The sequence below is a fragment of the Carettochelys insculpta genome, chromosome 8 (assembly GCF_033958435.1).
Source record: "Carettochelys insculpta isolate YL-2023 chromosome 8, ASM3395843v1, whole genome shotgun sequence".
NCBI lineage: Eukaryota > Metazoa > Chordata > Testudines > Carettochelyidae > Carettochelys > Carettochelys insculpta.
In genome coordinates, this window is record NC_134144.1 from 74,489,265 (window position 1) to 74,499,506 (window position 10,242).

General features: G+C 70.6%; 1 protein-coding gene across 2 annotated transcripts; it reads left to right on the forward strand.

The window, feature by feature from the left end:
* Positions 1-1,421: 1,421 nt before the first annotated feature.
* Positions 1,422-8,541, forward strand: ZFAND2B (zinc finger AN1-type containing 2B). 2 transcript variants are annotated; one of them, XM_075001602.1, is made up of 9 exons: positions 1,422-1,567; positions 3,098-3,192; positions 4,003-4,134; positions 4,891-5,042; positions 5,649-5,765; positions 5,937-6,006; positions 6,405-6,481; positions 6,883-6,967; positions 7,584-8,541. In XM_075001602.1, the coding sequence occupies exons 1-9, from the start codon at positions 1,513-1,515 to the stop codon at positions 7,626-7,628; spliced, it is 828 nt and encodes a 275-aa protein (XP_074857703.1). In that variant the 5' UTR covers positions 1,422-1,512; the 3' UTR covers positions 7,629-8,541. The 2 variants fall into 2 exon arrangements, with proteins under 2 accessions (XP_074857703.1, XP_074857704.1); XM_075001603.1 differs by having other exon boundaries at positions 6,886-6,967.
* The last annotated feature ends 1,701 nt before the right edge of the window (positions 8,542-10,242 follow it).

Below are 10,242 nucleotides of genomic sequence, written 5' to 3' on the forward strand. Positions count from 1 at the left end.
CATACCAGCACACCTTTGCTTTCCCACCTGGCTGTAAGGGGGGGGGGGGGGGCTGTGGGCCAGCCCACCCCCAGGAAAGGCTGCCTGGAGCCCCTCACCTGCCATCCCCCCAGTCTGTACAATCCCCCTCCCGTGTGTAGTCTGTCTCCCCCCACCTCTGCCCAAGCAGGGACCTGTGCTGTTGTAGAGAGCCCTCTCCATGTCAGACCTTGCAGGGGCAGAGCTCCTGGGACTCCGTGTATGTACAGGGCTAGGACTTCTGTCTCTCCTTCGTTAGGGCAGTGGCCGGCAGACCCTAGAACAGGGGCCTGGTTCTAGCCCTTGTGCTTCTCCAGCTGGGAGCTGAGCCCCTGTCCCCTCAGTGCAGCCCCCACGGGGTCTAGCTCAGAACTGACCCAAGAGCTTTCCCAGCACCAGGGACCCGCGCTCCCCTAAGCTCAGGGGCTGGTGGGTGCAGCGGCTCGCTGGTGGGCTGGCCAGGCCCCAAGGCAGCGCACCCTGGCGCGTTCCCTGGGCTCCTGCGATCGCTTTAATGTGTGGGGGCCGATCCCCCGCCCCCATTTCCCCCGGGTTGGGGGGACAGGCCAAGACCTGCGGGCGGCCCTGCAGAGGGTCTGGCACAGCTCTTCCACCCGCGCGGCTTCCCTGCTGCGTGGGACCGCCCGGGGCGTGGTCGGGACTTCCGAGCTGGGGGCTCCGCTCTCCATCCCCGCCGGGGGAGCAGGAGGCGCTTCCTGAGTCCCTCCTGCCGCGCCCCACGCCCGGCGCGAGCCGAGCCGAGCCCCGCCCCGCCTGCGGGGACCCCCCTCCCCCATCAGCCGCAGGCCGCCCGGGTGTGCGAGCGCAGCCCTGCGCCGGTGACGGGGCAGCTCGGTCCGCAGGGGGCCCGGTGCTAACGGGGCGTCCAGCTCCGCCCGGGGCCGGGACTGATGCCAAGCGGGGCGCGCCGGGCTGTGCAGCTGGCGGGGTGCACGGCAGGAGCGCGGGGGGAGCCGCCCCGCCCAGCCGAGCCCGCGCCGCGGCGGGGAGCAACCAGCGGCGGTGCCGGAGGAGCGCTGGGCCCCCCGGGCGTTACGGGCCGGGCGCTGCTCCCTGCTCCCGCTCGGCCTCACCCGGCGCGCGCTAGGACCCGGCGGCGCGTGGTGGGCAGGCCGCCGCCCGCCCGCTGTTGCGACGCGCTTACGTCATCGCGCCCGTGCGTCCGCTAACCGGAAGGAGCCGCGGCGCTTCCGGGTCCGGGCGGCGCTGGGGTCGGTCCCCGCGTCCCCCAGCCCGGGCCCCCCATTGCTGAGCTCCCCCCGCCGGGACCCCCCCCCCGACTCTCCCGCCTGGACCCCCCGTCCGACCCCCCCCCCATTGCTGAGCTCCCCCCCGCCGGGACCCCCCCTTTCCCCCAGACTCTCCCGCCGGGACCCCCCACCCCCGGTCCCCCCGGACTCCCCCGCCGGCCCCCCGCGTCGCTGGCCCCCGCTCCCTCTCGCCGCTGCGGGGTCCGGCGCCGGCCCCGCCGCCATGGAGTTCCCGGACCTGGGCGCGCACTGCTCCGAGCCGGCCTGCAAGCGCCTGGGTGAGGCCCCGATCCCGCCGCTGCTGGGGGAGGGGGCGGCAGAGCCTGGGCCGCGCTGCTCGCTTGGCGGCTGCGGACTCCTGGGGTCCGGTCCGGTCCGGTCCGGTCGCGGGGGAGGGGAGGGCAGCTGGGGAGCAGGACTCCTGGGTCCTCTCCCCGGCCCGGCCCTGCCCCTGGCGTTGTGCGTGAGCTCGGCGCGGTGCGCGGTACGGGCCGGGACGCTGCCGCGTGCGGTGCGCCGCGCCGGGCAGGTGTGGAGCTGCCGCTGGGCGCGGGGCGTTCGCTGCGGGAGCTGGTGCTGGGCCGGACGGGCTGCGCGAGACGGACTCTGCAGCGGCGTTGGGCCCCTTGGTGCGATTGACGCTGCAGCAGCTGTGACGTGAAATCCTGTTTCTTCCTTGTCTGTGTGTGTCTGGGGGGGACACTAAGGCAGCCAAGTGCTGCGCGCACGTGCACACACGCGCACACACGCACGCAGACAGACAGACAAGTGCTGCGTGCACACACGCACACACACGCACGCAGACAGACAGAAGTGCTGCGTGCACACGCACACACGTGCACACACAAGTGCTGCATGCATGTGCACACACGCACACACACACACACACGGGAAGTTATGGGCTGGCAAGGAGGGGCAGCGACCCATCCAGTTCAGGCTGACGGCCAGGGAAGCAGCGGGTGACTGGAGCCTGGGGAGTGGGAGAGGCTGGGGGCAGCCGCAGACAGGGAAAGCAGAGCTGCTCTCAGAGAGCGGCTGGTGCTCGTGAGCTGCGCCAGCGTTTGTGACCGCGCACCTCTCTTGTGCGCTTTGTCCAAACGTGCAGCCCCTCGGGGCTGGGGGGGCCGGAGCAATGGCCAGTCCGATGCCTGGGCACTCGGCCTCAGCCCTGCGGTTGCTGTGGGGCAGAGTGGCTGCATAGCGCCTCAGTGCTGGGTGTCCTCACCTGCCGGCGCACTCCAGCTGCACCGCTCCTAGTGAGCTGGCGAGGAGCAGAAATCCCACCCCCGGGGTCTGGGAGCTCCACGACAAAGGCCAGGGCTAGCTGGAACCGGCGCTACCTGTCCAGTGCTGGGCTCGCGCCCTGGCTGCAGGGTGCCAGCAGAGGCTGATTTGCTCACTCCCGCGCTGCGGCCGCTCGTGGGTGCGGGGCAACAATTTACCCCGCCGCGGGGAGCTGCAGGTCTGTGCCTGCCTCCCACTTCATTCACCGCCCTCGTCCACTCCCTTGTTGGGGGGCCCTGGGGTTCCAAGCCCCATTGACAGGCGCTAGTAGCACTGGCACTGCCTCAGGCTCTTGCTGTTTCTCCTGCGTGGGCCCAGGCCCTGCGCCCTGGCGGGGCCGTGCTTCCCTGCACTTACACGCATCGCAACAGCTGCAGCACTGTCAGGCCGGGCGTGTGGGAGCCCTGCATGCTGGGAGCTACGCGGCGGGGGGCTCAGCATCCCTGTGACCCAGCTGTGCCTTGGGAGCAGGTGGCTGGGGAGCACCGGCCCCAGCCTGTCCTCTGTGTCTCCTGCCTCGCCAGACTTCCTCCCTCTGAAGTGTGATGCCTGTGAGCAGATCTTCTGCACCGACCACATCACCTACACCCAGCACCGCTGCACCTCCGCCTACAAGAAGGTAAGGGGGTGGGCGCCTGTGCTGAGCGCTGCGCCAGGGGGCGCTGGGACTACCTGGCACCCTCAGCCTGGATCAGGCAAGTTCAGCCTGGGATAGCACTGGTGCTGGTCTAGCATGAGGGGCTCATGGCCAGCGATAGAAAGCTGCTCCCTGCAACCCCCTGGCCCCGCAGAGGCAGATAGCGCAGAGAACAGGAGGTGGGGAGGGCTTGCAGACCCTAAGCTAGGGGCTTGGGGGGCGCCGTAGCCATAGGAAAGCATCAGACTTTCTCTGCTGTCCTGAGCTGTGGGTGTGGCGCTGAGTGCAGCCCGCTGGGGAAAGGGACTGGCATGGTGCGGTGCTGGTGCTGCCGTCAGGCCTGGGGCGTGAGCTGCCTGCTGTGCGCTGTGGCCGGGCTGCTAAGGGCCTCTAGCGGAGATGCAGCGTCCGCGGTGGATGGGGTTTCCATTGCCCCAAAAGGAGCGGGGCTCCCCAGTGAGCTCGCTGGCTCCTGCTGGGGTGGGTGATGGGGCTGCAGTGCTCAGCGCCACTGACCAGGCTGGGGCTGCTGTTACAAGGCCATAGGAGTGGCTCATGCCTTGGCAGCTGCTCTGCAGGCTGGGGCCTTGCTGGGCTGGGTGGCACAGGGGGTGGATGGTCCGAACCGTCCTGTAACCAGGCATTCCCAGGCTGCCAGTGCCCCAGGTGCGGCTGGGCCTGGCCTGCTCACTTAGCAATGGCAGGCAGCACCGACAGGCTAGAAAATCCCTCGTCTGGCTCTCTGGGGTGGGCAGGGAGCCCGTCTTCAGCCTGGCCTCTGGTGCCTTCCAGGACGTGCAGGTCCCCGTGTGTCCTCTCTGCAACATCCCCGTCCCTGTCCGAAAGGGGGAGATGCCCGACCGCGTGGTGGGGGAGCACATTGACCGAGACTGCAAGTCTGACCCTGCCCAGCGCAAGCGCAAGGTACAAGCCTGGGCCCAGGGCCCTGCGTGCGCCTCAGGGGGTTGGGAGCAGGCTCAGGTCTGTACTCGCCTAACGCTGACTGGGTGAGTTGAGCTGCTCTCAGCTGGCTCCCCGGTGGGCAGCATGGTTCAGCGTGGCCTGTGGCAGTGAGCAGCTCGCTGCTGGGGGTGCGGGACACTGGGGCAGGGAAGGGCTGAGGCCAGGGACTGGGGAGCGGCAGCAGGGCTGGGTGCAGAAGCCCAGGCCCAGAATGGCAGGGGCTGGGGTGGCGCCGATGCGGATGGAACTGAGACCTGGGTGGAGCTCCTGGAAGCTGAGGTGAGCAGCTGAGTCTCGCTCTGGAGAGCGGCTCTCCCTGGCATGGGAGCAGCTGCCCAGCCTGCCGTGCCAGGAGCCTGGCTCCACTGTCTTCGCCCGCAGGCTGCCAGGCACCACGGTGCCCCAGCCCAGGGTCTGTGCCGCAGGAGTTTCTGCGGGCGGCTCTGGCCTGAGCTGCTCAGATGAGCAGTGTGCCCTTCCAGCCTGACCTGGGGAACCGGAGCGCCGGCAAAGCCCCTTCCCACTGGAGCACCCCTCTGTGCCAGCTGCTGCTGGGACTGGAGCCGGGGTGGGGAGACCTGGGCTCACGCTCTGGCCTGGTGCTGGTGTTGGACGTTGCTGGAGCCTGACAGCGGCTGCTGGCTGCTCGCATGGCTGGAGCCCACTCCCGGCAGTGGGCCGTGTGCAGCTGGTCACTGGGCCCCTGTCCCCGGTTAGATTTACACCAACAAGTGTCTGAAGCCCGGCTGCAAGCAGAGGGAGATGATGAAGGTGATCTGTGATCAGTGCCATGGGAACTTCTGCCTCAAGCACCGGCACCCCCTGGATCACGAGTGCAGCGGGGCCGGGCGCTCCCTCTCCAAAGCCGGGTATGGAGGGGGGAAGGGTTTCCCCAGGCTGGGGGGTGATGGGAGAACTGTGCACCCCCTGCCTCACACCCCAGTTCTGCCCCTTTCCCCCATCGCCTGCCCAGGCCCCTTTCGGAGCTGTGTTGCTGTGGGGCACAGGGGAGGGGGGCAGGTCCTGCCTTGGCGCTCGGCCATGGGAAAAGCTGCTGGTACGGCCCACGCTCCTGTTCTGAGCAGAGTGGTGGGCAGGTGGCGCGGGGTGGGGCAGCCTGGTGCGCTGCGAGTGGTGGGCGGCTGGCGGGCGCAGGGCGGGGGGCAGGGCGGGGCAGCCTGGTGTGCTGAGTGGTGGGTGCAGGGCGGGGTAGCCTGGTGCGCTGCGAGTGGTGGGTGCAGGGCGGGGTAGCCTGGCGTGCTGCGAGTGGCACCTGGCGGGCTGGTGCCGGGTGCTGGCCCTTGGGGGGCTGAGGGCCCATGGCTGGGGTTGAGACCCTGAGGGAGGGGTGGGAGGCAGGGCTTCTACCCCCACTCCATGCAGGGCGGGGGGCTGCGAGCTTGGGGAGGGGCTGGCACATAGGGCCGCGAGCCCCACTGCGGGGGAGCCGTGACTGACGACATCGTCCGCCACAGACATGCTGCAGTCACAAGAGCCCAGAGCCCTGCTGGGGCAGCCGGCACCTCGAGCAGAGCAGCTTCCAGAGCAACGGGCAGACCAGCCGCTGGGCTCCCGGCGCCGCTTCCAGGCAGGTACGCTCAGGCCCTGGGGCTGCCCGAGCTGGATGGACCCCGTAGCCTCTCCCAGCTGGCACGTGCCCGTAGTCTGCTGGGACTGGCCCAGAGCCCCGTTAGTTCAGGGGTAGGGGACTGGCATGGGGCTGTGCCATGGGCTGCCACTAACCCTGCTCCTCTCGTGCCCAGGGGCGGCGTGATGGCAGCACCGCAGCCCGGCAGCACCTCGCCCCCAGCCCTGGCGCTGCAGAACGGACTGGTGAGTGGCCTGGCAGACTCGGCACCCGCTCTACCCAAGCAGCCGCCGTCAGGCGCTCCAGCCCTGCCCTGAGCCCCCTGGGCTGGCGCTCGGCAGGGCCCCGCGTGCTCGGTGGGGCTGGGGTGGCACTTGTGCTTGGCTGCCTGCACACGGAGCCGGGCAGCCCTGGCCACCCGCAGTCGCCTCGCGCACTCGGCTGGAAAGCAGCAGCCCCTGCTGGCGGGCAGCAGACGGGAGCGGCTCCCTCAGCCTGTGCTCCCCAGGAGGCCGATGGGGGGGTGGTATCTTGCACCCAGACCCCTCCCTCTGCAGGCGGCCAGACACTCGCCACGTGGCTGGGGGCCGGGGCCTCGGGCGCAGCTAAGCCGGGTGCGTGGGCACCTCCGCTCTCCTTTCAGAGCGAAGAGGAGGCGCTGCAGCGAGCCCTGGAGATGTCCCTGGCAGAATCGGCGCACGGCTCCGCACGGCCGCTCAGGTACAGGATGGGGCTGGCACAGCACCTGGGCACAGCTGCGTCAGGCGCCCACTCTGCCCATGGCCTCTGGGCCAGGCATGGGACATGCAGGTGTTTGCCTGAGAACTGCCCTGGGCAGCGCCTGCAGAGGGCACCGCTGGGCGGGGGCAGGGGAGCATTTACTGGCCTGGGCCGGGCGCAGGGCAGTCCAGCCGGGGCCTCTCTTCTGAGCCAGGGTCCCTGCCTGGGACCGTAGGGGAGCATCTCCGGGGCCTTTCCCAGCAGGGCTCTGGCCTGGCTCTCCTGGCTCCTGCCCCACGGGGATGCCTGCAGCCCAGCTCCCAGAGCCCTGCGCTGTCCCAGACACCCCTGCCTGGCTGGGCTCCTGCGAGGCTGCGAGCGCTGAACCCACCTCTCTCCAGCAGTGCTCAGGAAGAGGAGGACCTGGCCCTGGCGCGGGCACTGGCAGCAAGCGAGGAGGAGTACCAGCGACGGCAGCAGCAGCAGGTCAGCCAGCCTGGGCGGGGCGGCCCAACTCGCCCCACTCCCCAGCCCTCGGGGGGCTGCAGCTCGGCACCCGCTGCCAGGGCACAGCTCCACAGCCCAGGCTGGACGGCCACCTGCAGGCGGGACCTCGGGGGGGCAGAGTCCCTGCCACCCCCAGGGGCGCCCGACCTGGCCCTGCGGAGACCCTGCCCCCCAGGGAGCTGAGCGCCTGCCACCCCAAGGGGTGCCCGACCTGGCCCAGCACAGACCCTGGCCCCCAGGGAGCTGAGCACCTGCCACCCCAAGGGGCGCCCGACCTGGCCCAGCAGAGAGCCTGCCCCCCAGGGAGCTGAGTGCCTGCCACCCCAAGGGGTGCCCGACCTGGCCCAGCACAGACCCTGGCCCCCAGGGAGCTGAGCACCTGCCACCCCAAGGGGCGCCCGACCTGGCCCAGCAGAGAGCCTGCCCCCCAGGGAGCTGAGTGCCTGCCACCCCAAGGGACGCCCGACCTGGCCCTGCGAAGACCCGGCTGGCTGGGGGGGCCGTGTTCCCTACAGCCCCAGCCCTGCTGGAGCCTGCATGTGCCGACCAGGCAGGGCCGGGTGCTGGGGTCAGGTCCCGTGTGTCCCTGTTGCAGGCCCAGAGCCGGAGTTCGAGACCATCCGACTGCAGCATGTTCTAAGCTGGCGCCCCCGGGCACTGGCCCTGGCCCTGCCCGCATCACTGGGCGCAGCACCAAGCTCTGCCAGGGCCCACCTGCGTCTCGCCCTCGTCTGCTGCTGGGCCCAGCGCACCACCTGCCTGCTCCCTGCACACGAGAACTGCTGTTGCGTAGAGCCTCGGCCTCAGCCCCGTGGGTCCGCCCAGGCCCCACTACCTGTGCTCGACTCCCCTGGCCCACACACTACAAAGGGGAAAGCAGCCCCTGCCCTGCTCAGCCGTGCCTGGACACCTCGGGGAGCCCTAGGCGTGTTGCAGCTACTCCCCCCAGCTGCGCCGGAGCTGACACGTTCCCCCCAACTCCCTGCTGGTCGCAGGGCGGGGCAGCTCCTTGCCCCTGCACCAGGACTCAGTGGTGTCTGTGTTACCCACAGCTGGGCCGTGCAGCCACCCTCCTGGGCCTGCTCACACTATACCTGCAAGGCTGAGCCCTGATCCCCCCCTGCTGGCTGGGACACTGCCCCTGCTGGGGGGCCCTGGCCCCACCCCCAGGCCGGCAGTGGGCTGCAGGGGGAGGAAGCCAGTCTCAGGTTTGCTATGAGAAAGCAGCCCCTCTGGGCCCTGACCACTGCCTGCTCCCCAGGTGCTGCCCTGAGCTCCCCCACCCCCAGAGCCGGGTCTGAGGTGGGGGCTGGAGGGACCCCCCTCTGCTGGAGTCTGCCCTGGAGCAGCACCCAGGCCTGGGAGCAGAGGGGCAGGGCCCGGCCTGAGCTCTGAGCCACTGGGGGGGTCCAAGCATGCGATGCAGCCTGTTGGGTTCCCTGCATGCTCCCCTGCAGCTGCAGCAGGCGCTGGTGCACGGCCGTGCCTGTTGGCAGGGGGTGACTGCAGCCTGGCGGGGGTGGGCCAGCTCACAGCTGGGGGGACGTGTCCCTTTCTGTGCTCTGCTGGGGCAGGCCCAGTAATTGGGGGGGGGGGGGGGCTGCAGGCCAATAAAGCGCTAACCCCCAGCCTGGCCTCTGGTCTCATTGCCAGGAGAGGGGCTCTGCACTTGGCTGTGCTCACAGCGCCGGCCCTGACCCCTTGGGCACCAGCACCCCTGCGGCCCCTTTCCAGGGAGCAGCCCTGGGTAGGTGGGGGGTGGGGGAAGCTCCTTGCTGCCTGAACCTGGGGCTGTGCTGTGGTGATGGGTGCTGGCTGCCAGCCCGATGCCCCCAGGGGGGTGGGGCTGCAGGCAGGTGGAGCTACAGAGGGGCTGGGGCTGCTCCCCCCCCCGCCCCGCCTGCTGCTCCAGAGTCACAGGGAGTGCCCAGCTGTCAGCCTGGCTGGGGGGGCTTGTGAGTAGCTGCTCCCCCCCAGGCACGGGGTCACCTTGCCCCTGTGCTTGGGGTGCAGGAGCTGCGTGTCCCAGCTCAAGAACTGCCCCAGGGGGCACAAGGCCCCGGGGGGGGCAGCCAGGGGCACCAGTGCAGCCCTGCCCCACGGCCAGGCCCCCACTCAGCTGCTGGCTGCCACACATGGGGCAGGGCAACCACAGGGCACAGCAGGGGCAGCGGTACTGACCGGGGGAGGTGTCGGGCTGCCCTTGCTGGAGGCTGGTGCCCTGGGGGCCCGGGCACAGGCACGTCCAGGGGTAGCCTGTGTGCCACAAACCAGCCTGGCCCCGGCAACCCACCTGCCAGGTGCCCCTCACGCCTGCTCCCAGCCACAGGGCTCCTCCCCAGGCTCCTCACTCCCAACCCCAGCCACTTCCTGCTGCTGCCAGTAGCAGGGCCTGGTGCAGCCGCCCCTCTCCTCTGGCGCCAGCCCAGCTCCCCCGACACACCCCACTGGCTGCCCTGCCCTGCCCTGCCCTGCCCCGGCCGGCAGCTTCCTGGGCCCCCAGCCCTTTCCAGCCACAGCCACGGGGTAGCCGAGGGGTGGGGAGCAGTGGCCGGGCTGGCAGGCTTGGGGCACAGGCCTTGGGGCTCTGCTGGTGCCTGCCCCCGGCTGGGGGTGGGGGGAGAAATGGCCTTGGGGGCACTGAGTCCAGCCAGCTGTGTGGTTGGGGGCGGGGGTAGAGGGACTGTGGAGGTGGCAGTCACTGCCCCTCCCGCCCCCCAGAGGTGGAGGTCAGCAAGGGGCTCCCCTGGACACTGGGGCTGGCCCCCTTGCCCAAGGGGGGGGGGCACTCGGTACCATGAATGGGGTTGGGGGTGAGCAGGGGGGCACCTGGGGCAGGGTGGCTGTTACTACGGGGCACACAGGGCAGTGACCATGCCCCCCACCCCCCCGCAAGCACCTGGCCCTGTGGCACCATGGGGCAGACCAGCGTGCAGGGCATGGTGGGCAGGTGGCTGCAGGTGCCAGCTGTGCCCGCTGGCAGGGCCCCTGGGTGTGCCCCCCCCACCCACACCCACGGCTGCCTGGGGTGGGGGCTGCCCACCCACACAGGTGCTCTGGCAGCGGTTGGTCCGTAGGATGCTGGGGGGGTGGGGCCAGTGCCCGCAGTGGTGCAGGCGGGGCTGGGCCATGGGGTGCTGCCCCCCCCTTCTCCCAGCCTGTCCCTGTGACCCCCATGGTGCTCACCACGGGTGGGCCCCCAAGCCAGGGCGGGGACCAGTCCCTCCCCTCCAGGGCACCAGCCCCAAGCCAGG